General features: G+C 43.0%; 2 protein-coding genes across 2 annotated transcripts in view; one reads left to right on the forward strand and one right to left on the reverse strand.

Moving 5' to 3' along the window:
- Positions 1-2,346: 2,346 nt before the first annotated feature.
- Positions 2,347-6,375, forward strand: GPR83 (G protein-coupled receptor 83). The gene is made up of 4 exons (XM_005417734.2): positions 2,347-2,733; positions 3,582-3,707; positions 4,719-4,852; positions 5,669-6,375. Exons 1-4 carry the CDS (start codon positions 2,347-2,349, stop codon positions 6,291-6,293), a joined length of 1,272 nt encoding a protein of 423 aa, XP_005417791.1. The 3' UTR covers positions 6,294-6,375.
- Positions 6,376-13,887: 7,512 nt separating this feature from the next.
- Positions 13,888-26,666, reverse strand: part of PANX1 (pannexin 1) — a 16,652-nt gene continuing 3,873 nt past the window's right edge. Inside the window, exons 3-5 of the mRNA XM_014311795.2 lie at positions 20,082-20,305; positions 17,925-18,595; positions 13,888-16,220 (exon numbers count right to left, since the gene is read on the reverse strand). Coding sequence (XP_014167270.2) covers positions 16,135-16,220; positions 17,925-18,595; positions 20,082-20,305 — 981 coding nt within the window. The 3' untranslated portion in view covers positions 13,888-16,134. The remainder of the gene's footprint in view (positions 16,221-17,924; positions 18,596-20,081; positions 20,306-26,666) is intronic.

Genomic DNA, 26,666 nt, shown 5'->3' on the forward strand with positions numbered 1-26,666 from the left:
TAAAAACCACATTCAGCTTGCCAAATCCTGGCATTTCTGTGCAGCTGCCTGTTTTACTGTTGGAGTGCTGGGGGTTGTTGAGCAAGGGTGAAGTTGGCAGGAACAGGTACCAAGCTGCCAAATCTGCTATAGCCTGTTCTCTAGTAAGCACCAAACATAGGTGAGCTGCTTAAACAGCTCATACTAGAGCATGTTTTAAATACAAAACTAAATCAGAAAGGTGTTGTGAAGCAGAGAAAGGCACACCAGCAACATGAGAGACACCTGACACAGAGAGCTTCCACTGGGCTTTTCCATGACCCTTTGTGTACACTCTGGTGTACCTGTCCAGAGTGGCTGGACCACCTCCTCTGGATCACTAGACACAGAATGCAGCTCAGAGGAGGGTGGGCTTGAGCTGACTGAGGGGGGAAGATTTGCATCCTGCAGCAGCCTGGCTTAGGAGGTGAGAAGATAGCCTGCTCTCTTGGATGAGCCTCATCTTCAAAGGCAATGGCAGCTCTAGCTACATATGCAAGGGTACCCTGCTAGAAATTAAGAATTAGATCAAGGGGCATAAATAAACAAAGCTGATAATTTTTGCTGAAATACGCATTATAGTACAGGAGAACAGGATGTAATAGATGTGAAACAATAAGAGCTGGTGTTTGAGTGGCAGAAGAGGGAACGCCCTTACACACTGGCCAGCAGTGCTGGAAGGGAGTGGGGGGCTTGGGAGCTGCTGGAGCAGCATAGCAAGCAGGGGGACATATGCCACTGACCCTTCTGTTCTCATCCCAAACCTATAAGAACACTGCTCTATCCTACTTTCTACTGTTTTCTTGAGCCTTTATTTGAGACTGGTTTCTTGACAGTGCTTCTGATTGGGACATATTTCTTCTCTCTGAATGGTCAGGTGTGACTGCCACCTTAGCAACTCCAGCAGGCCCACTGGAAAGCTTTCTCTGAGACAGTTGAATTGCCTGAAGAGCTTAAATTGTTCAATTTAATGGAAGAAACAGACTGTGGCAGCAGTGTGCAGAGTAGCTCTGTGGGTTGTCTATTCTGCTTGTTCTATTGTGTCCAGCTCCTGAGGAGTGGTGAAGAGAAGGCAGCCTGAGCATTTCACTGAGGCAGTCACAAACATCTTTTGGAAGAGTCATTGTCCCCAGTGAGTGACCAGCTTGTAATAATACAAGCTTTTCAGATAGTGATCATTTAATTAATGGTTAAGTAAAGCCTTTTATGCATAAAACCAGCTCTGGCTGGGGTTAGTTGACATCACCCGAGCAGATCTGTCCTCAGCAGAGGTGCAGCACTGTTCATGTGCACTTGGGAAGTGGCACATCTTTCTGTGTAAGATTTGTGCGTCTTGGTCTCCTGGTCCTGAATTTCTATTTTCTGCTGTGTTTTGTGGGAAAGGCAGAGGGAACACACACGCTGCTGTCGCATCAGTGCTTGGGACCAGCATACAGCTTCTTTTGCTTTGGATACTGGACTCACTGGGCTGGGACAGTTCCTGTTCTGTGTCCTGTGTAATCACATCTTTGTAAGTACCTCTATTCCTACAAATCCTAGAAAGCAGTTTCACATCAGACTTTTATTCGTTTGGCTGAGAGGAAATACCTACCAAGGGGAAACTTGAGTATTCCATATCTCTCTGAAAGAAAGCATGTCTTTGGGAAAATACTCTTAAGTACAATAAGGCAGCTTGTTAATTACAGTTCATCTGTTACATTCTATTCTATTCTATTCTATTCTGTTCTATTCTATTCTATTCTATTCTATTCTATTCCATTCCATTCCATTCCATTCCATTCCATTCTATTCATGCTAAGAAGTAGGCTGAAACTTGCCTGCTTGACCTGTAAAACAGCTCAGATTTGACCTGTCCTGAGAGAGAGCAGAGCTGGCACACGTGTTACTGGTGTATAAACAGCGTGGAATTTGCTTGAGCTGGGCTGCTGGTAGAGAAAACAGATTCTGACATCTGAAGAGAGTGATTTTGCCATTCTCACAGATGCACTTACCTCGGCGTAGCGCCCGGGAGCGCAGCTGCATGGAAAAGCAGCACGTCAGAGCACAAATTATGTCATGCAGCCCAATGACTGCAGAAGATCCCGGCTCGGAGCTCGCCTGGGGATATAAAGCTGGCTGAAGGACAAAAGTAGCGGCGAGCTGAGCGGGAGAGCAGCACATTGCGGGAGGCAGGAGCATCTCCCGGCTCCTGCTGCTCTGTGCCGTGTTCGCAGCTCCCGAGCGCGCCGGGCTGAGCGAGGCGGGAGCGGCTCTCCCGGCACCCGGAGCGAGTCCTGGTCCCGCGAATGAGCTCTTCCAGAACCGCAGGAGCGGAGCAGCGTTCCAGAGATGCTATCCTGTTTTGTCTGGCTCACCCTCCCCCACTTGGTTAACGCCTTTGTGAGCCCAGGAAAGTTGCCCCTCAACGGGAGCCTGGAGAAGACTTTTGTAGTCCCGAACGTGTCGAGTTTCTTTTCCTGGGATAATGACAGCCTGGCCGACTGGCGGAGCTTTGTGGACAGGAGCCGGTACGGAGCAGAGTCGCAGAGCACCACGGTGAAAGCCCTGCTCATCGCGGCGTACTCCTTCATCATCGTCTTCTCCCTCTTCGGCAATGTCCTGGTCTGTCACGTTGTCATCAAGACGAAGCGCGTGCACTCTGCCACCAGCTTGTTCATCGTGAACCTGGCTGTAGCCGATATCATGATCACGCTGCTCAACACACCTTTCACGCTGGTAAGAGGAGGCAGAGATGCCTGGGATGCCCCCCGCCGGAGGGAAAGGAAGCACCTCAGCATCCTCGGACACGGTGCAGCCTGGGATGGGGTGGGGGAGGGATGCAGCACCACTACCCACCCCATGACTAAAGTAAATTCCTCTGGACCGCTACAGTGCCATAGAGGTGCTTTGGTGGCTTTTCCTGCTTTACACTGCTATAGGCAGTGTGTGGACGTCCTGCAGATACCTGTCCATACCAAATTACAGCTATTGGAGTTGCCTTTGGAAAACCCGACATATATTTTTCTTTTCTGATTCATGTTATCTAGCTGAAGATCGGAAATTACCCATTTTTTAAATGTGGCCCTGATAGTACTTGAGCAGTAATAGCCTTGCAGTGATTGCTTAGTACTTTGTAGCACCTGATCTTTTTTTTTCCCTTCTCTTTTCTAAAGTATTTTGAAAGCAAGGCTATAAACCTCTTGAAAAAAATAAATGCTTAGCATTGTTTAACAAGCTGTTCTGAAAAGCTGTAGTTTGCCTGAAGTGAGATAAAGTGTACAGGTCAGGCCTATCCCATGAGTGGAGATTAAAAGGAAGAGCAAATGTATTGACTGAATAGCGAGGCTGCAGAAGGATACCCTGTAAATAAAACAAAACAAGCATCTTTTTGCACAGCGCTGCTGTATTGTTCAGGAGGCCACTGAGCAGCAGTAATCTGCCTCTTCAGTGTTCATATAATTATACAATTATACAAAGAACCTGCTATCTTATAAGTGTCCTTTACACAGCACAAGGAACTCTGTACTGGAGGTGTACCTAAAAGCAGTTGTGGGGTGCACAAAACTAATGGTCTTCTTTTTTAGGCTCGTTTTGTGAACAGTACCTGGATCTTTGGGAAGGGGATGTGCCATGTCAGTAGGTTTGCACAGTACTGCTCCCTCCACGTCTCTGCCCTGACCCTTACAGCCATTGCTGTGGACAGGCACCAGGTGAGACCTCTCTGAAGCAGAGAGATGGAAAGCTTGGGAGGGCATAAGTAAACTGAGAAAGGATGATCCACGTCCTTTGCCTTTCAGCTTCCAGAGTACCATAAGATTCATGAGAAGCTGACAGGGTAGGGGGACAGTTCTTATTGTCAGAATAGTTTCAAACCCACAGCAAGGTAGGAGGTATCCATCACCTTACTATCTCTTCCAGCTGAGTAAAGGGAGCTTTTTATGCAGCTCTTTGAGTAGCTCTCAAACAAGGAGAAAGATCAAGATCCTGATAGGAATTCATGTGGACAGCTCTCTTTGCTTGTCCAGCACCAGGGTTGTAAGGGACGTCCTGGTTAACTTTCTCAGCTCTATCTCCTGATGTTCTGGGATGTCCCACCTCCTCTTACCCTGAATACTGGAGATCTGACTGTAGCACACTGGTGTTTATCACAAGCAGAGCTGTCACTTGCTGTTGATAATGGGCTCAAAGCTGAGTACATTTGGGTATTATCAGCTTGGAGTCACCCAACAACCACCCAAAACTGTTTACAGTTGGCATTTTCTGCTAAAGATTGCTTCCAGGAAATGCACTCACTGTCAGAAGCATTCCCATGGAGGTCTGGTTAAACCCTTTGGTTCTTTGGGTCACTGATAGTGAAGAGTTTAAGACTTTTTTCTCCACTATTTTCTTTTTCTTTTTCTTTTTTTTTTTCCATGAAGGAAGTTGAACCCGGTAATGAACATGTGTTAACAGCTCCTGGTATGCAGTTTTTCCCACCTAGATGAAAGTACTGAAATTTGAGGATAGGACTAGGATCTAACTTGAATCATATTTCATGGTGTTAAAATTCAGGTTTTCATGTACAGCTTATACTCATTGGGAGCTGGGTGATGGCTGTACTGCTTGCATTCTAAATTACCACATTAAGTAGTAGATTTCAGGCTGGAAGATTGTATTAAAAAAAAAAAAGTATAATTTTTCCAGAAATGTAATAAGCCTAGATTTTGGTTTATTTTGCACAGGTTATAATGCACCCCCTGAAACCTCGCATATCTACTGGAAAAGGTGTTATGTACATCTCTGTAATCTGGATCATGGCAACTTGTTTTTCCCTACCACATGCTATCTACCAAAAGCTCTTTACCTTTGAATACAGGTAAGGATGTGCTTTGCTTTCCTCCACAGTCTCCCTGGAGGCCAAAATCTGAGCTGTCATACTTTGGTATATTCTACTGAAAATCTTGAGCATATGTCAAGGTCAAGCAAACCTGGATCTAAACTACGATTTTCATCCAATTTCTTCTGCAATGTCTGATATCCTGTCCTTTTTATTCTTAAATATTTTATCTTTATTCTGTCCCACTAACCACATGAAACAGGCTAAGAAGTTAGAGGATCTGGCTTGATCCTTTACTTCTAGGCACTGGCATTTTATGCCATATACCAATCTGGCCTGTTTGGGCAGACCAGAAATGGAAAATAAAAAAACCCAACCTACCAACCAACCAAACAGAAACCCACTAAAACCCAAGAGGTTTTAATCTAGTCTTTTGCTCTAGGAAAGTACATAAATCTGTCTCAGCTGTCAAGAGTCTTAGTATTTGGAGAGTGCTTTAATGAGGGAAAGGTCCTTAATATGTGCAGAGAATGTGTTCCTATTTGCCAAAGGACAGAAAATAAAAAACTGCTTATATGCAGCTGGAAATTTTGTAATTGATGAAATTCATAAAATTATCATAAGGTCATGAATGCCCATAAGAAATTATCACCAGATTGCTCACTGTCTGCTCCATGGCTTAGATCCTTGAAGAGCAGAGCTCTGCTCAGCTGTGACATTTGTGAGATAAACAGTGTTTGCTTTCAGGCCCTGTGGCAGGAGCCCTCTCCCAGCTGCCTCCTTGTTTCTGATGTACTTATCCCGCCATGCCTGGCCATATGTGCCTCTCATGCTGCCCCATCTCTCCATTTGCAGTGAGGATGTCACCCGGTGCCTGTGTCTGCCAGATTTCCCTGAGCCCGCTGACCTCTTTTGGAAGTACCTTGATTTAACAACCTTCATTCTGCTCTATGTCCTGCCCCTTCTGATCATCTCCGCTGCCTATGTGACAGTGGCAAAGAAACTCTGGCTGCGCAACGTCATCGGGGACGTCACTGTTGAGCAGTACTTTGTCCTTCGCAGGAAGAACAAGAAGACCATCAAGATGCTGATGCTCGTTGTCGTCCTCTTCGCGGTCTGCTGGTTCCCCTTGAATTGCTACGTCGTGCTCCTCTCCAGCCAGACCATCCACACCAACAACACCCTGTACTTCGCCTTCCACTGGTTTGCAATGAGCAGCACCTGCTACAACCCCTTCATCTACTGCTGGCTCAATGACAGCTTCCGATCAGAACTGAAGGCTTTGCTCAACATGTGCAGAAAAGCCCCCAGGCCCATGGAACAGGGGCTTCCCTCCACAGTCCCATCCTACCGACTGGCTTGGCCAGAAAACGGCAACTTCAAGAGGTTGCAGGCCTCCCATGTCCTTCCACCATCCTCCAACATCCAGTCGGGAAAGACAGACATCTCTGCAGCTGAGCCAATAGTAGCTGTGAACTAAACGGTGGCCTTGGACTGCACATAGATTTGGCAAGAGCTAAAATGGTGGGAAGATGTGGAGCCCTGGCCACACAACAGGTGATAAAGCCAAGAAGGAGGCTCTGCAGGAGGCAGTATGAAAGAGCTGCATGTTTGATGCAGGCTGGTGACAATGGTGAGGAAGCCCTAGAGGGGAGAAAGTAAACTCTTCCCAGGAAGGAACTTTTGTCTTTGTCAAGGTGACTTTGGACTGGCTCGTAGGATGGAGTTCTCTGCAGGTGTGTTGCTGTTACCTGCATGACTAAGCCTTTTTAGAACTAGGACTCTGTGTTTTGCTGGTACTTAGACAACAGCCTCATTACATCAGATCTCCCTTCCCCTTTCCTGAGTCTCCTCGTAGCAACATGGAAATGGTTGAGGTGTAGACCTTTAGGTTAGTATCTGAGATCCAGTGCAACTGGGTAGGAAAGCATACTTTCTGAACTGGGGTCTGAAAAGTCAAGACCTGTTCAGAATGAAGGAACAGATCTATTCGATAATTTGTGTGTGTGTTTAAATACGCTTACAGAAGTGGAGGATATGATAGACTTTGATAAATAGGAGCCTCTTACATGACAGGCACTTTTTCTGAGATCCCTTTGAAGAAAACTGGATGCCTATTCAAGTAAGTAGATGGTTTTTCTTCAAATAGATAACCAAACTCAAAAAACATACAAAAAGTTGGACATAACATTCACAGTTGGAGAATGGATAATTAAGTGCTATTGTGGGTTTGGACTAGAACCTTTTATCAAAACATCTTTTCATCATTGTCAAGTTGCAGCTAGAGGATCACACAATTTGAATTTTTAACTTGCCTTTGAATGTTGCTCTCTTACCCTGTAAAGCACCTATGTACTAGGGAGAATATATTTTCATGAGGGCACTGGCATTGTGCCAGCGTCAAACCATGACAACTTGTCACTTCAGACATTTGGGACATTTCATTCCAACTAAGATGTTAGCTCTCTGGAATCAGTTCATAAATTAACTGCTTTGAGGGAAGAGATGGTATCTCTGATAGCAAGTAATAAAAATGGAACATTTCTCTGCAACTTATCCTCTGGTTGTACAATTTTGGTGCATTTAAGGATAGCTGAGATGTGTCCTGTTTGGAGTGGCTAAGAAAATTCATGACTGCCAAGTGTCTGAAGTAGATTTCAGAACTTAATGTTCTTAGCAGAAGAAAATATGGGTTTGAAAAAATGGTGTTCCAAAACCTGTACCTTATACTGCACAGAAAAACAATACTTCCTTGTGCTGTGGAAATTAGCTTGAACATCAGACCAGGATGACCCATTCCACATATAACTTGCAGTATTCAGCAGTGAAGTGAGAAAAATCTTATTATAAATGGAAAAAAAAAAGTGAAGCTGTTTTTCTCAGTGTCCTGTAATAAACTGACAGTTCTGAAATAATTTTAAGCCTTGTGCAGAGTTTTCACACTATTTAAAGAGTATTTCAAGAGACTGAAATATCTACCACTCCTTGCAGCTAACCTGCCCTTGCACAAGTGGTTATTACTCTCTTACTGTGAATCCAGTGCTATTTTACTGCCCTTTATCAATGCCCCTGTTGTGAGATTATTTTGTATCACTGATCTGCAGAGTCAAATCTTTCCTCCTGTCTTCTTTGACCCCTTACACCAAGTCCCATTTCCTCCCTCAACACTTGCAACACATCAGCCCTGAATTGTTCAAGGCATTGAACTGGATAATCATTGTAGGTCCCTTGCAAATGAACTATTCTATTCTATTCTATTCTATTCTATTCTATTCTATTCTATTCTATTCTATTCTATTCATTTCCCAATTGTGCAGAGCTGGTGAACCATGCTCCCCATTCCAGTGGCAGCAGAATCTAGCACTTTTCTAGCAAATAAATCTCTGAGACTGCTGAGTACCTCAGTAAGATGTCCTTTCTGAAGCTGAAGGAAACATCCTAAGATTCACAGTTTTTGAGTGCAGTTGTCATCCTGCTATATATGAAGAACACTGCAGTAACTCCAGTAGACAAAATCCTCAAATGCCCTCTCAAATGCTGCTGGTGAGTCCGAGTGAGGCTCCTGCAGTTACAGCTCTGCATCTTGCACCCCTGCACGGGGTGGCAAACCTTTCTCCTCCAGGCTCTGCTCAATCCTGAATCTGGGCACAAGGGGGGGATGCAAGAAGTTGAAGCTGTTTGATTTGAATCAAAGGAACAGGAGGGATGGACTGGATAAAAGGAAAAGAAGAGATAGATTGGACAGTGAACTTCAGGAGCCTGTCCAGGGATGAACGGGGCTAGTGGCCAGCAGAGGTACAAGTCTCAGAGAGACTTGGACAGCGTGGAAGAGGGAGACATGATTAAAGCCCTGGAAATGGTGTCCTTGGAAACTGTACATCATACACCATGTGCTACAATGTGCTTAATGTGGTACAGCGTAATTTTGAATAATTAGCTATTTTTCATTTTCTTCATGTCTGATTTGGGATTCTGGACAGATATTTGGCATTCACCAGTGCTGCTGAAATCAGTGGGGGGGTTGAGTTCTGTGCACAAAAAGTCCAGTATGATGCAAAATACTCCAAAAATATTACACTCTGGGCAATTTAACATGGGTATGCAGGCTTTATGGGTATTTTTCCATTCTACCCCATCTCTCTTGCAGACCAGAGGGTTCTTTTAAAATTGTAATACAGCCATTGGTGCATAAACTGCATTCAGATGCCATCTTGGTGGGTGTGAAGGGAGGATCTGAGTGTGGATATAATGAGACACATGTACAGGCTGGACATTCTCTTCAATTTTCCATTTGGTGTGTGTTTGCCTGCTGTAGCTGGAGGTTTTGATCTCTTTTGAATTTGGGAAGTGTTGCACAAGGCACTGAACAGCTGCTCATTGCAGGAGATCTGCGTAGCCCAAGAACAGGCGTGTTTTGCTAGTGTTTTGTACATTTTCTCTGTGTAGAAAGATGCAGAGACCTTGCAAGGGAACACAGACAATGCCATGATGTATTCTGCATCTTGTGCTATTCTGAATAGCGCTCAGGGGAAAACAAATCCTTGAAAAAACCTCTTGCTTTTACACATAAAAGGAGGACAACTCTTCGAAGCACACTGAGATATAACAAGGAAAAGATGACAAATTTCTCCTGCACAGAAGAAAGGCACTTCACCTTTGGCTGGTGTTGTTTCTAACTGCAGGGCAGCCCACCTCTTCTCCTGTCAATATGGGATGAATTTCTCCACTTTCTCCACTCAGCTGATGGAGATGAAAAGGCAGTTGCTTAAAACATAGCGATGTCCTGTAACTTCAGGAATAGTAATTCCATTGTCTCTCTGGCATTTTCAAAGGATATCAGACACCATCTCCAAGCTGTCTTTATTTACTTCCACCCTTCTTATAGAAAAAGTGCTGGGAGATTCCAGAGACTTCAAAATCACAGTTTTCTGAAAAGCACAAACCTCTAATTTCTTCAATGAATATCTTAACTAGCCACCACTAGCTGTTACAAACATGGTTTTTATATCTGGCAGGCACTGATCTCTTTTCTCTGGTGACCAGTGACAGGACACGAGAGAATGGCATGAAGCTGAGTCCAGGGTAGTTTAGGCTGGATATCAGGAAAAGATTCTTCACCCAGAGGGTGGCTGGGCCCTGGAACAGGATCCCCAGGGAAGTGGTCTCAGCACCAAGCCTGACAGAGCTCTGTTGTCCAAAGGAGCATTTTGACAACACTATCAGGCACAGGGTGTGATTCTTGGTGTGTCCTGTGCAGGGCCAGAAGGATCCTGATGGGTCCCTTCCAACTCAGGATATCTTATGAATATTTTATTAGGGGGCATCTCAAATATTTGCATATTAAATGTGAAACTTCAATATGTATTTGGATGCAATTTGGGTAGAACATGATTAGAAGAGTCTGGCTATGAACTGCATAGAAATCATGAATGGATCACTCTACAAGACCATGATATCATTGCTGGCTACAGACTTGTCTGCTTGTTCCAAATTTCAGGCTACAATTGTGCACTGAAGCCACCTAGTAGGGAGCTTATGCTGGGCTTAGCAACAGCTGTATGAAGCTGTACAGCTCTGGGACGTGAACAGGGACATCTGCACAGCACTGAGCTATGACCTGTGCGTGTACAGTTGTTTCAAGAGCTCCAGGGATGTCTCAGTCCTCTAAGCAGACTGACCTAGAAACTGCATGTGGACACAGAGATAGAGCTTTAGAATAGCAGTTTCCCAGGAGATTGAGAATAACTATTATTCACATCTCCCTTATTCATAAAGCCCTTGAGTGCTGGTGAGTGCAGCCAGGTCCCTGCTGACGCAGTCTGCCAGCCTTGTGTCGGGGTAGCGGGCTGTGAACACTCTGCACCCCGGAAGGCACCTACACCACCCTACAGCTCCTGGAGGCTTGGCTGGAAGTGCTGTGCCTTCACACAACCTCAGAGTCCAGTCCTGATGGCTGGTGACTTGCTGTTGAACTTCCTTGTGCCACCAAAGGGGAATGAGGATGGGATCCTCCTCTGCTCTCCCCGTCTTGCACAGCCCAAGAGAAGGGCAGCCCCTGCTCCTTCCTGGGGCTGGCACAGTGGGCCTGGGAGAAGGTTTGGACTGGCACTAAAAACGCAGGGAAATTCTTTGGCCCATCCTTTTTTCTTCTGGGTGCAATGTCCCCCATAGCCTGTCCTCTGGCTTGCAAGTTTGAAGGGATTTCTGAATCATGGTGCAATGATACTTTCCACCTCTTGCCTTAGGCTCAAAGCCATTTAATGATAGTTAGAGAGGCAGAGGTGAATCCAGCGATCATCACAATGTCCCGACCAGGAAAAAAATTGCCTTTATCTATAAAACAAATCAGTGCCTCCTGGCCAACCGCCACAGTTTATAAACTAAGTGTGGATTATCCCTTTGGCCATTTTGGGTTAGCTGTTCAGGCCATGTCTCCTGCCAGCTTCTTGTGCACCTGTTCTTTGGCAGAGCTTGGGAAACATAGAAGTCCTTGGCTTAGGGTAAGCACTGATCAGCAACAACCAAAACATCAGTGTGTTATCAGTATTATTTTTGTACTGAGTCCAAAACATGGCATTGTGCCAGCTACTAAGAAACAAGTAACTGTATCCTGGATGAAACCAGGGCACCAATTAAATAACTGAAGGTCTAACAAATGATTCCTGGCTCTAACGTGTCAGCTTACTTATTTCCACAACATGGAGGGTGAGGTCCATCCAGAGCAGATATGTGGTGGTACAAGTGCTTGACTCTTAGCCCCTGAGGTCACAGGGATATGAGGATTTTAAGACACAGTTACATTTTTTGGTAGGCTTTTTTTCAGTTAAAAACACTATGATGTGACAGGTCTGCCAGAGGTCACCAGTTTTTAATAATATGAAGGACATGTATCAGATGTTCTAAAAGCACATCATCAGCCTCTGAAGGTACAAACTTGGTGGGATACGCCAGAGGGACATAGTGATAACCAAATTGTTATGGTCTCATCCCTAGTGATTTTTGGAAGTTGCTCTAGAAGTGAACTATTTGCCCAGAATTTGTCTTGAAGAAGTCCTGAGACAGGGCTCAGGAAGGATCTGACACTTGAACAAGGAGGACAGCAAGGAGCAAATCCTTGAGCTTTGTACCCAGCATTCCTGTTCAGCTGAGCAAACACATTCCAAGAGAAGCAGACAGCAGCCTTAGGCTTTGTTTCTCATCCTGCAGCTCAGATTCCCAGCAGAGAGGCCTTGTTCTGAGCTGTGCAGCAGCACAGATTTCTCTCATCCCAACTGAGCTCAGATAAGAGGGGAAAAGCAAACAAAGCCCCCAGTTCCTCTGCTGCTGGATGGGAGATTTCACTGCTGTTGGTTTAGGTACACGAAGTTTGTAAGTGTGCAAGAGCTAAAGCAATTCAAAGGTAGCACAAGCAGAGTGAACCCAGGCTGTTTTCATCCCTGGACTACTTGCCCATTCAAATGACTTCCAAGGCACCTAGCACTTTCCCTGGGGAAAGCAAGAATCTGACTTAAGGGGACTAACTCAGCAGCCCCTGGGCTGGGTGGGAGTTCATTTGTAGGCTAGGAATGTAGTTTGCATGAAGGTGTTTGGTTAATCTCAGGGATTATAAAAAATTTGAGATTACTCACATCAAAGAAGCTGAAGAAACAAAAGAGAAGATGCAAATTTTACTACCTAAAAAGATTAAATACTGTTATAGTGTGAGTTCTTCGTCACAGTCCTCTAGGGGAGGGTTGGTAACATGACGTGAACCAAACAGATGTTTGCATATATCATGATATAAAGTCATACTGTTTTCATTACATTGTGTCACTTCAGAAATATACTTTTTTGATGGTTAATAGGAGAAATTACTTCTTATCATTACACTAGTAATTTAGTATATTAAGTCAAATATTCCATTATGAGGAAAGCAGTCTTCTGGAGCTTCTGGCCACACAGCCTGCATGACAGAAACACCAAATTGCCCCTAATCAACAGCTAGGCTTTCATTTGTGCCACTGTCATGTGGTGTGTGCAAAGTGGTGCTCAAAGAAAAGATTTCTAAGGAAGTTTATTCCCATGACACAGCTTTGATTCTTCCCTGCTTCTGTGACAGACTCACCTGTGCTTGTACTGGGGGTTAAATCCCTCTTTCCACCTCCACCTTCAGAAAACCACTCATGACCTGATTTCTGTCTTTCTGTTCACAAAGTGCAGTCAGGACATCCTTTGTTAATGGGGTTCTAGGCTTAGGCACTAAAGCAGTAATCAAAGCTGCTATTAAAACATCCACTGTTCCCCATAAGGAAAAATAAATGGACCTAAAATATATATCTTTATTCTGAAAGTGACTGACAACATCCAGAGGCACAAAAACAGTGGGGTACAGCTGATTTGAGAGGCACACCATCTGCTAATGGAATAAACATTTGTACTTGTTCTCTGCAGTTTAAATCAGAAGTTTTAAATCTCACAAAAGCCACTGTAAGGCAAAGCGTGTGCAGAAGAACTAGTTGCAACTCTCCTATATTTAGAGAATTATTAATACCCAAGTGGTGGAGAGAGAAGGGGCAAGAAGGAATGGCACAGACCAAACCTGAACCATGACATTGTCATTTTACTTTCTGGAATATTTAGAAGAAGAATATTTAAAAGAGTATAGCGGTGAAGGGGCTGAAGATGGACTCTTTTCCATAAGCCCTAAATTGGCATTCCACTCATCTTTTGAAAATGGCAAAACACAGCAGGAGCAGTGCCACTAAAACATAAGTAGAATCGAGCTGGGCAGTTCAGAAACACATCTTAAAACAGGAAGATACAGCTGAAAAGTATGTGCTGACAGTGTGGCCAATTTGTAGATAGTAAATTACACAGTGGATGTGCTATTTATCATGTGCTGACATTTTCTGTTACTCTGACAATTTTATGAGAAAATAAAAAGAGTAGAACTATAACCACTGTCCAAAATGTTTTCTCAGGGTTTAGCATCAGACCACATGTATTTGCACTATGGCAACACATAACTGTTCCTGGAACCTTTGGACACTTATGCTGGTGAAGGTCACAAAATTGATTTCATTTTCATAACCAAGGAGGATTGATAGGCATTTTATTGAACACTTTAGAAGACAACAACAGATTCACTGCAGCAAGTCATTTTTTTTTAATACAAAAGGGGAATTAGTAAAAAGTTAGGTACATATCCAACATGAAACATGAACATGGGGCTTTCAGGAGCTTTGAATTTTAAAGACTGGAAACTACTTACTTCAAACAGTTTAAACACATCCACATCACAAAATCTTAGTATTGCACTATAGCTCCTTGTCCAAGACATACAATGCACAATGTGCACCTGCACTGCCTACATACAAAGGACCATCAGCAACACATCAGCACAGCCAGACAGAAACTAGGAAAGGTCAAAGGGATCATAGGCTCAGTGGCAGAATTATGGCAGTAAAATTCAGCAGTGTGGACCACCAATGTCCAACATAAGCCCTTTTTTGTGCTGGTAATGGAAGAGACATTAGGATTGCAGCTGTGCTGGTGTCTTGAGCAGAGGTAGCATAAAACTATGGCTTTAAAGACTTCTTTTAAAATAAGGCTTGTCTTTCATGAAAGCCATAAGAAAACAGAAGAGTTCTTGCAATATTAGCCCTAAGTGTAGCACAGCAGCACTTTCAGATCCACTCAGCTTCAGATCCACTTCAGTTCACCGCGGCTGCCAGATTCAAGTATGGACACAATCTCTGAAATCTGCTGCAGCACATGAGGAGTTCTGTGCAAAAATGGTAATCACCAGTTACTCCCGTTTGCCCCTCATCCACAAACATATGGAGAATGCTAGCAGATGAGAGCGCAAAAGTGGGTGACACTAAGGAACTGGAAACTGGAAGTCCTACCTAGCTATAAAAGAAGTCCTCCTTTGTTTAAAAAGCCAGCTTGGAAGGTGACAGGTAAGTCATTTCACTTTCATGGACAATACAGAAAAACAGGTCAGTATATCACATTTGTGAAAGATATACACTGCCACTGTGGTGCTTCACTCTCCCCACCCACCTCACCTTACATCTAATATTTCAAGACAAAGGTCATTTTAATACTCAGTGAAGGCTGAGGTCTTGGGCAGAAGTGACAACACTAAAGCTGAATTCTACTCTCTCCAAATGGTCTCATAACAAACCTATGTACAAACACTCCCCCTTATTTGTCTCTTCCAATACACTTAAGCATCTTTAATTAAAATACAGTCACAATGTGTGTCACAACCTTTCATAGTACTTGCATCTACTTCACTTTGGCTGTTGGGTGTTTGGCTGTGCTGAGGCATTTGGGTGCTACTTTAATACAAGTTAGTTTGTCTTCTCAAGAGTGGTTTGGAAAACACCACAACTAATATTGCATTTGATACTACAAACACATTGAGAAAAATTCTACACATAAAAACATTACAAAACAACTTCAATAAACCATTACAAAAATAGAACCAATTTCACTGATCTTCAGTCCAAAACTCCAAGGCGGATTTATTAGACACTAAGACCAAAAAAAATTCAGGGATAGAAATTAAACCAACACTTAGCTTACACATCATTACATTTTGTAAAAACATTATTAAGACATTATTAATTTATTAATACATAGGAAACTCAAAATCCCTAATATTTACAGTACCTTCTTAACGCTAAAATTGTTTGTAGTCTCTTTTCCACCAGTGTCAAATACACAATCCCAGAAATGAATGTTGGGATGACTAACAGAGACATCTCAGGCTGAACAGAGTAACCTCTATTTTTCCCATGAAGACACAGCCAGTACCAGTGGCAGCCACCATCCAGGACAGATTAACCAGATTCATTATAAAATCCCATCCCCAGCCCCCCTTTTCCAGGTCAGAGAGCCCAAAGTTACCTCACTTATACCCCAGAACTGAGATGGCCACTGCTGCAGAGCAACACTTCAGAATGCAATCAGTGGCCATACCTTTTTGCCACCTGCAGGGTTATGTTCCCATCCCTGTTCAGCATGGAGTGAGCTCTGTCCAGCTGCCAGCTTCAACTGCATTCAATGCACATCACTTGCTACTCATGACAGTTTTGTTCTTGTTCCTCCTTGTGTGTGGTTTGATTGTTTTAATAAATAATGGAAGCATACAATGTGCTTTTTCAGGCACATGACTCCTGATTATTATACAACAAATAGTCTGTAAACCAGTTTGGCCTCTGGGGAACTGTCAGGCGATTGAGAACGTTGCATTAAAGAGCAGCACCTTGCACTGAGCGCAGTGGAGGAGCATTCCCATGGAATGGGCTCCTGGCTCCTGCAGCTGGGAAGCATCAGCACGAAGAATCTATAAGCCTCTGGCGAAGTCTCTTGTCTTCTCTCGTATTCGCATTGCCACTCGCATCACGGTCTGCCAGAACTGAAGAGAAGGCAAAGCTTTAGAAGAGAAAGGGCCACCAAACCACTCAACACCTCCTGGCGCACAAAGGAAGTGTCACCCTGCCTGTGCTGCACTGCTGGTTGTCCTGAGCTGCCTCCGCTGTCCCCACGCCCAGCACCAGGGTGCCCTGCACGTCGCTCTGCCAGAGCCAGCACGTACCACTGGTTTGTCAGCACAGCCCCTCATAAAACATGCTGACACCACAAGGGACAGAGGAAAAGATGATGAGGTGTGGGTGAAGCTTTGCTGATGGGTGTGGAGCCTGCGGCTGTGCCCAGGCAGAAGGAGAGGGGCCACAGCAGTCTGAGCTGGTCACACACAGCAGCTTCTTTCTGCAATCCATTTTAACAACGCTTCAAGCATTAGCTTGTTCTGATCTAGACAAAAATAGATCTTTGCAGTGTTTTCATGAGGTGAAAACAATCTCAAAAATTCTGCTTTCAGATAAAAATGAGTCATATTTTCTATTAACAACTTCAGCTGCTTGAGCCCAGATCTCCGCCTCAGGTTTTTATATTTTACTTCCAAACCCACCTGTCATTTAAAAAATGGACAGATTTAAAAGGAAAACTAAATGCTGTCAGAATTACTCCAAGCTGCTGCACAAGAGATGGTTGCCAAAAGGGATTCTTCTGGTTCAAAAAGAATTCTGCTTGTTTGTTCTGAATTCTCCTGTTGTATAAGTTGACTTCTCCAAATCTCAGCCTACCATAACTGCTTGACTCAAGTACAGGAACAGCTAACCCCTGGGTACTGATGCTTCTTTTTTATTAATTACACGGCATAGCTTTCTGAAGAGAGAATAATTTATTCACTATTCCTACCTTTGAGATTTATTCACTTCCTACTTTTCCTACCTAGTTCTTTAACTATCTCTCAGCATAGTGCTCACATACTCAGGTAAGCTTCTAAATGTTTTAAATCATCATCACTTTTGGTTTATACCTCTCCCTGGATATCTGGCTTCTCTAATTCTGCACTTGAGGAAGGAACTGGTTTCACAATTAAGGTATGCCACATTTTTTAGGATAGAATCCTAGACTGTGTTGTATATGAGCGATTGCTCAAGCTGACCATGTCTGCAGATTGATGGGACATCCAGAGAACCATTGCACTAATCCAGACTGACTTGGACCATTTTGATAAAAATCTCTTTACAGTCAATCTTCCTTGCTCTCTATGAAAGCAGGAACAGGAGCGTGTTCACTGACCCCAGTCCCACTTCCCTTCTTTTGTCATTTCCTGTTCCTCTGCCAGCAGCATGTCTGAGCATCAGACTTATTTTTATATGCACCCATGACTTCTGCCAAAGCCTGAATAGAAGCAGAAGCAGCAGTTGCTGCACTTTGGAGCCAGCTTCTGAAGAAAACACCTGAACCCACCAGCTTCCTCACTGGAGCTGCTTCAAGCACAACCCAGCCTAGAGCTCTCCTACTGTGCAGGGGGTCTTAGGCAGGTAAAGTTGAAACAGCTGAAGCCTGTTAGTGCCAGAGCAGAGATGTCTGCAAGGACCAACAACCCAACAAACAACCCAGGGTTCAGCTGTGCCACAGACTTACACCACCACATTCTTCTGAGGTTATAGCACTTACACAGCAGGCAACAGAGCAAGGACTAAGCAGAATTACCTTACAGAATATATTAATAAGGTTTTGGTAGGAAAACACATCTAGATCAGCTTACCTTGTAACTCTGTTGCATCTTTTTCCAGCTCCTCTGTAGTTGTTTCTTCAGGTTTCTCCAACTCAGCAGTCCCTGGCTTCCCATCTATGGTATCAGTCTTAATAGTACCAAGGTTTACCAAAAGCTGCATGACATCAAACTTCTCAGACACTGCAATGTTCTCCAGCACTTTAAGGCATTTAAATGATTTAAGTTCACTCACATTTTCCTCAAGAAAGAGGAGGTAAAGGCTTAAGTCATCAAAATGATTTGACTTAAGTTTCAGAACATCAAAAGTTGGCAAGATTTCATACACTTTGAGAACACCTGAATTCCACCTCCATGGAACAAACATTGCATACACTACCAGGGGCATCACCATCAGATAGACTATCAGGTTAATATAGCTGAGTACCTTGAAGACACCAACAGCAATAAGCTTGCACTGAACCACTTCTGGAACAGTTGTGTCATTCTTAAGGATGCCAGTTTTGATAGTGCAAAGAAACTCATCACTCAGAGAGGAGAGACGGATGTAGTAGCCCAGATAGAGGCATGCAATTAAAATAATTACTAATGTGAGCAAACGGCACGTAATGTATTTAATTATTAAGCACTTGGAGTTCTTTTTTGTCTTCAGGTACTGCTCCACAATTGGGTATTTAAAGTAGCTTTCAGATATTTCCCACAAACTGAAAAAGAGAGAAAAAAATCCATCAAATCATATAGATCAGATGCTGCAACATTCACCTACCCCAAATATCAACAAAACCTAATACTCTAAATGAGATAAAAGATTGGAAACCTTCTTAAAATCATAGAATCACAATATGGTTTGCATTAGAAGGGCTCTTTAAACATCATCTATTTCCAGCCAATTCCCGTGCTCTGCCATAGACAGGGACACCTTCCACCAGACCATGCTGCTCAAAGCCCCATCCAACCTGGCCCTGAGCACTTTGAGAGGGGGGACATCCACAACTTTCCTGGGCAACCTGTGCCAGCCTCACCATCCTCACAGGGAAGAATTTTTTCCTAATGCCTAATCTAAACCTACTTTCTTTCAGTTTAAAGCCATTCCTCCTTATCCTGTCACTACATGCCCCTCCAAAAACCTCCTCTACAGTCTTTTTTGCAAATATCCCTTTAGGTACTGGAAGGTGCTTTAAGGTCTCCTTGGACCTTTCTCTTCTTCAGGCTGAACAACCCCAGCTTTCCCAGCCTGTATCTGTAGGAGAGGTGTCCCTCTAATCATCTTGGTAATTCTCCTCTGGACTCACTCCAACATGTTCACATCCTCTTATCCAGATAAATCAAGGGTAGTTTTATTGAAGTCAGTAGAAAACCAATAGAACAGCAGACAAATGAAAAATATCAACACTCTAATACAGAAAATTCACTTAAGAAACAAAAGAGTTCAAACACTGGAAAATGGAAAAAAAAAACATAGCCCTCATGGCAACAAAATATTTTTGTTCTTTTCCAGTACAAAACAGGCGCAGTAAGAAAATCCATGCAGAAAAGCAGACTCTCCAAGCATTTGTTCAATAATAGAACACTACAAGGCTTTTCACTTAGCAAGACCTAACTCCACATTTCACCGGGACCTAACACTGCTGCACTATTTGTTGCCCCATAGAGAGAGAAACAGGTACCCTTGGCCTACAAGGAAGCAGGAACTGGATCTGGTTGAACAGTGCACCAACTTGATCAGAAGGGGAGGGGGTTGCTTTTGTGGGTTTTGATGTTTGAGTTTTTTAATCATTTTTTTCTGATCAGAAGCTTTGCAGACCTAGATCTTAAAGAACAGGAGATGACAAGTAACTTGACAGTGTGCAAGGGACTGTCAAGAACATTCAGAACTGAGGACTGAAGTACCTCTTTTCTTACACTGTGGTTGGCTAAACTACTTAACACCTACTGCAACTAAAGAAATCAGAACATCTCAGGTAATTAGTAATCTGAAGAGCTCATTATATGTCTTCTTTGAAAAAAGAAAGTTATAAGTACCAGCTCCAAGGGCCAAAGTAATCATTTCAGATATCTTCTTTCTTTTAACCAAACTTAAAATTGTGTCAGGTCACCATTCAAACCTTTGAAATAAATTTCTAAGTGGGTACAGATGTCACACCTGTTACGAACTTGAAAAGCAGAGAAAGCCAAGCCCCAACATCTTACCTCTGTGTCAAGTTCTCATTAGCAGCTGGAATCAAGTCAGCAGGGTCCCTGGGGTCTCCACTTCGAATGCTGTTAGCAGCTTTGATTGCCCTGTTATAGGCTTTGTCAAGTTCTTCCATAATAAATTTCAGGTCTGAGGAAAGGTGAGGTGCTGCAGTGAAGCGCCAGAACAGACATGGCAGATACAGCAGGATAGCAACAAGCAGAAGGATGTATGGGAAGAACTGCAGGGAGAAAAAAACCTTGATTAGGGTTCACCTGCATAAGTAATAAGTCAGCCAATCACCATTGTTCCCCATAAGCATTACATTTCCTAGAAGCCTACTAAATCCCTGTAATTTTATTTAAATCCTTCTACTAAAACCCAATTTTGTGATTATTTGAGATATGCAGGGAAGCAAAATCTCTTTTCAGACAGCTCCAGTAACTTTGCTGCTGCTTAGAGCTTCTCCCCACCAAAGGAGAAAAAAAACCACACAGAATAAAGATGCCATGATCCTGATAACAATTTTTGCATATTCAGAACCACTGGAGACATTGAGAAATACAGCATTAACCTGGGGAGAAAACAAATAGCACAGCAAAGCAGCTATCAGAGGGGCTGACTGAAAGAAGAAGACAGCATCACCCAACTCTCCGTCTCCCATGCGTCACCACTGTTGATAGCAACTAAAGCACTCCAAATACCAGCAAAATCTCTCCTGCTTTCCATTTGCTGTCAGGAGGTTAATGAATAAAGCTGCTACAGCTCTGCCTCTGCCTGAAAACACACAACTGTTCAGAGTGCATCCAGTGACTGTAAAAGATATAAGTGTAAGGCTGTAATACTTCAGGGTATTGGAATATTTTCAGGTAACACCTAAATGGAAACCAACACACAGCATCAGAATGGTCTGGTGTTAATGCAGCACTGAGAAGTCAGCCCTTACATGGTCACAATTGCTTAGGAAAAGAGATGAAGCAGGTATAAAACACAAGTTTGAAGTTTTGCCATCTTTCGTCTATTCATCCACAAGTAGTTTTTGTCACTCTAATTCCTCCCAGCTGCAGGAAAGATGGTGTTTTCTATGTACTCTGACATTATATTTGAAGCATAAAATCATACATAACATTACCCTTACAGAGACACAATCTAAGACCTGGAGAGACAAGCAGTTTGTAATGAAACGTACTGCAAATTCAGCCAACCTCTAATTCATTACATTCAACCTTTGCCATCGAGCACACAACTCCAATCTAGCATCAGTTCATAAGGAACTTTAAATTAGTTGAACAAATATGAAACAGATGTAAGACAGCACAAGTGTTACAGCCATGTGCCCCTGCTCATTCACTGGCAAAGCCAGTGGAGATTTTTAGAGGAAGCCTGAATTGAAGTCATTAATCACTGCAAGTGGAAAAGCTACACGTACATTTGCAGGTATTTAACAAGATGAAAATCTGGGCCTAATATAACAATGTTAACTTGTGTTTGCATTAATCAAGAGAGATTAAAGTTTTGCATGCACAAAGTAATTTCATGTTATGGAACATTTTATTCAGGAAAATTACTTCTAATATCACCTACCATTAAAGCCAAACCCTGTGTTATTATTGGCAGTAGGAATGCATATGATGTATTAGACCTTAAATGACTGACTTCCCCTATCCACAGCAGCCCATAAACACTGTGCAGAGCTCTGCCCTCACTACTGCCTCTCCCTCCTCTTCGCACACAACAGATAACATCAGATCATCTTCCTTCTCCCAGGTGTAGACTTTCCAATTGAGATGTAAAACTCTGGTATGTCCAATGTATTTTGGACATCTCATCATCAACACAAGAATTTGGTCTTCTTATTTATCACTGTGGACAATGCCACCAGGTCTGAGTCCTGATGCCTTGGTTCACCCAAAACTTCATGGTTTCACATCCAGGCTCTATCAGTCCTCTGAATTCTGTATTATGTAGAAATAGAAATGATCTGTCTTTGAACCCATCTTATACTTACCTAAGCTCCTCTAAGCTGCTGCAATACATTTTCCATAGGTCTTAACAAATGTTTAACATTGCCTGTATAACTGCAAAGCCTGTTTGACTTCACTTACACCTGTGTCATACACCTTTGAGCCCCTTTCCACTGGTGCCAGATGGGGAAACAAACAACAAAGACACATCTGATTTAGTAAGGAGCAACCAAAATATATTTTTTAGTACTCACTCATTTCAAGTTTTACCAGCATAATAAGATTTATTAATTCCCTTTTTGACCCTCAAAACTGGAAACACCATCAGCAGTATCCCATATAATCCTAGAGATCTCTTTACCCCAAGCACTACAAGACATGTGGTAAGAGGCAAGATAGTTTTCACACTGGAGTTACAGCCCCAAAATTCCATTGTTCCAGTCTCCACTTCTTCCTTTATAATTTAAATGAATTCTGCACTTGTGCAGCATATTGGCAGCAGCCCTCTTGGTCTGTCCCAGATGTCCCCCAATGTCCCCTCTAGCCTGCCCTCATTAGGCTGTTGCCTTAAAAAAAACAGCCTCTGCCATCTCGCCTTGCACCTCCTCCTCTCCCCAGCTCCTTCACCACTGCCTCCTCACCTAGCAGCATCACACTGCTGGGAAAAGGCACATTTTCTATGCATTTGCTGGGCTTCCTCTTGCCAGGCTCTCATCACTCCCAAAGCTGAGCATAAGTGAACTCTGTGCAACTCTTTTCTGAATAGTCTCAAAACCAGAGCAGTACACGATCATTAGTGCAGCTCTTTTTGTTTGTGAACAAAAGTCTCTATTTTCCACAGCACCTGATGCACAATTCCATCCTTCTCAGGTCCTGGCTTTTTTAAAAATGAAAGATACGCTTGTTATGTTTGTTAACAGTAGGCTTAGATAACCAGCAAATTGTTTTGAATCATTAAAATTTAAGGTCTTGAATGACAGGGAGAAGTGAAAATGCAAAGTCATCTGGCATGAGTCCCAGGTTTCAGAGCAACAGACTTGGGTTGTCCAGCTCATCTGACTACATTTGACAGTCAAACATAATGACTTCCCATTTTAAGAAGAGGACTCTGTGGTATTTGTGCACAGACAACCACGTGCCATCACCCTTTCTTTTATGGTTTATGGTTTTATGGTTTATTTGCTCCCAAGGCGCCCAATGCACAAGGAGGAAGTGCCCCTTCAGTCTTGGGTAGTTTGAGCATTGATGTAGAAGGAAGTGTCACTGATCCCAAGATCTGTATGGTCAAAGGTATGCCAGAGAAAGACACTGGCCCAGAAGTGAAACTCAGTTTTTCCTTTGCTGTGTAGTTATCAAGTTCCTTCTCAATATATTCAGTAGGAGACTGACAAAAGGAGTGGTGTGTGCAGCAGCGACCGGCTCTTTAAGTTTTCTGCTGCGTACTGCTGAGCTCCTGAAAGCTAAGGATGATGGAAACAGGTTCTCCTGCCTTGCTTGGCCCTTAGCCTGATGGCACACTGTGGGGGACAGCAGGCTCCCAAGGAGGCAGAGCACTTGGAAGCCAAGAGGCTGCCCCTGTACTGCTGCAGGTCATGTCACTTGACAAGCCCTTGAGCCCTGTGCACATTCCAGGCTGTTTAAGTAAATTTGATAGCACTCAGCCACTGTTCAGCAAGAACACATGCATGGGTAGAGAAGAAGAGGCATTTGAGCAGTCCATTTGCAGAAGCACATAAAGTGGTGGAATCACAAAACTGTCTTTTGAAGATGCACAAGCACCACACTCCCCCAAAGGTGAAAGATAAAATCAGTCTAAAGCACAAAATAGTCTGTCATCACCAGCTTCAATTATGCTAAGGTGAAGTAAATACACAGAAAAATAAGTTAGAAGGGCATTTAAAATAAGTGCTTTATAACCTCAAATGTGCTTCTATCATGCAAAAAAATATAGCTGGAATTGGTGAAGCGACACAAAGGGCATTTTCAAGGACCTAATCTATAGAAAGCTTGCCAGGGTCTGGATAAAAATGTCTGGAAGAAGATGAAAATTAATGGTATTTAGAAAACAACAGCTTTCTAATTTTACTTTATCTTCAGTCCCTATTTCCTCTGGGCAAACACTATACAAGTGACTAAAAGCATTCTGACTTCCACCTGCCTGACCATGGCCAAAGAGTAACTTGAGTACAGTAGCACAAAACTTGAGCTGCACAGGTCTGGGTAACAGCTTTGAGAAAATTAATTGGCAGACAATTAAAAGAATGAAGCACTGAAGTGACTTCATTAAAATACACAAACATGGTGAGATGGTTCTCTCTCCAGTTCCAATTTTGGAAAAAGCCCAAGCAAAGGCACTAGTCCCCAAACAGGCTAATGACAGTAATTACATATTTCCAGAAGCAAAGGCATTAAACTCTCTCTAGATATGACCCTATTCCTCTTTGCAGCAATGGGATGTGTCTCACTGGTGTTCAGCAGAAACAGCTATAAATGACTGATCATTCTAAATGAGATCCTGTCCTGTCTCCAAACCTACAGGTGAATCTCAAACCCTACGTGACCTTTATGCCTCCTGTTACATACTTTCTTTTCTGATACATCTTCAAAACTGTTCTTCCCCAGTTTTAATTAGCTCAAGCCATGATCACCAGTGGAGGCTGTGATGCCTGTATCCAGTTTATTCTGGACTGCAGGGGACAGATGGCAACGTGGTAGTCAAGGGCTGCCAGTAACAGTGACCCAGACCTCTTGCTGGTGTACACAAGTCAATCATCACACTCCATAAGCAGTGGGCAGCCCTGGGCCTGTTAAGCTTTCCTGCTTGGCTACAGATTGCATCCCAGCTTCTCTCCTTGAGCAGGGATACCTCTCAAGGTTACTCCTCAAGGCTGAGAAATTCCTTGCTGTAACACATGGTCTGTAGGTGATTATTAGCATGCTTGAAATCTTAGCTAAGTGATTTAAAGGATTGACAGTGCACATACAATCCTTTAGACATAAACCATTGAGAGGTCTGGGACTAAGTTTGAACCTATCCACATCTGAACTCCCCTCTGAGAAGTTTAGACTACAAAGAAGTTCTTTCTGAACCTCATGACTCAACAAGAGGGTCTCCCCAACAATTTTGATTCTATCCTCTATGCACTAAATAATCTAGTGTATCTTCCCACTGAACCTTGATAAACCACTGTCACATTCACATTTATTTAACTGTGTTAACTCACTGCTTTATATCAACACATTGTTGCTTCTCTCTTATGAGTGAAGTGGATGACTCCATCTCCAACAGAATGAAGTACCTTCGAGCACTACACTTTCAAGAAATTACTTCAAAATACCTCTGCATATGAGTGTCCTCGCTCTGACAGCCCTTAATCTCTCTGGGAAGGGTTTACAGGTGAAACACGAAGAGCCCTCAGTCAATTAAGAAATAGTACAAACAATGAGTCACTAGAACCAGGTAAAAATCACAATTATAACTGTACCATCAATATAATAAATAACCCCAAGGTTTGCTTTGGTATATTCACAGACAGGTGACTCAAAGAACAACTCAAGGGTCCATTGTAAATCTTACTTCTTTTATGAAAAGTGAGGGTTTTCACATAATTTTACTTCATGCATACAAAGACTGCAGACCCACTCTCTGTAGGCAATGCTTTCAGCAGGTCCCAAAGCACTTGTCCTGCACTTTGAAAGATCTGAGTCAGACAATTGACCTCTCCTGGCTGTGCCACATGTGAAGACCTCTTCTTTCAGTCAGATGAACTGTTTGCCTGCATTTCATATAAGTACAAATCTTTTTCTGAACAACCCTTCACATCTTCTTCACTTCCCTTTATCTTCTTTGCTTCTCCCCAGTTAACAGCAGACTAGAACATACAGTAATTTAAAAAATCCATAGAAGACTCTTGATCATAGGCAGCTCCATTCTAGCAATCCAAATTTCAGGGCTATGAAGTGGTCATCACTCAGTGTTCAACCACCCCTCAACTTGCTTGGTTGCTATCAAGAGCTGGTAAGATGATGCTCACTGTTCTCCTGCTTGAGTTTTCATAAATTTCTCTGTGCACTATGGATTAAAATGGCTACACAGTGCAGACCCCTCCTCTCCTCCTCCACTAGACTGCAAGGACTTCCACACACATGGCCAAAAGCTTTTCTTCTCCCTCCAGTTAAGGATCAAGACAAGTTTTACCAAAATAACTTGTCAGGTGGTACACTCATCTTTAGAGACAATAAGCAAACTACTTGCACAGGGCAGGCAAATACAAACTCCTCCATCCCCATCACCACTGACTGTCTGTCTTTATCACTCATCTCTAGAAACCAACATCTCTGTTCTGACACTTCAGACAGACACAAGAAACCTCTTAAGGGAATTAAACCGAAATAGAAAATCCCATAAGAAAACAGAGGCAACGAAATAGTGAAGCCTGACCAGAGTAAGTTTCCTAATGACAAATCTGAAGAGGAGTCAGAAGACTCAGCCATATAATCATTTTGACAGCTCTTTCACTGACAAAGAGAAGGAAATCTTAGCATTAAATTAAGAATACAGGCAGGACCTACCACAGACTCTTCTTTATATGTATCTGCAGGTATTTTGTTCATTGAATTGTGCATTTTAGTACAAAA

This window comes from Geospiza fortis, unplaced genomic scaffold (assembly GCF_000277835.1).
Source record: "Geospiza fortis unplaced genomic scaffold, GeoFor_1.0 scaffold16, whole genome shotgun sequence".
In the NCBI taxonomy this organism is placed as follows: domain Eukaryota; kingdom Metazoa; phylum Chordata; class Aves; order Passeriformes; family Thraupidae; genus Geospiza; species Geospiza fortis.

What these genes read in the sequence shown, in the direction of transcription:
- GPR83 (XM_005417734.2), top strand. Translation starts at nt 2,347, where the DNA reads ATGCTATCCTGTTTTGTCTGGCTCACCCTCCCCCACTTGGTTAACGCC. An exon ending in TCAACACACCTTTCACGCTG is followed by an intron (nt 2,734 to 3,581) that starts GTAAGAGGAGGC and finishes CTTCTTTTTTAG; the next exon opens with GCTCGTTTTGTGAACAGTAC. An exon ending in CTCTTTACCTTTGAATACAG is followed by an intron (nt 4,853 to 5,668) that starts GTAAGGATGTGC and finishes CTCCATTTGCAG; the next exon opens with TGAGGATGTCACCCGGTGCC.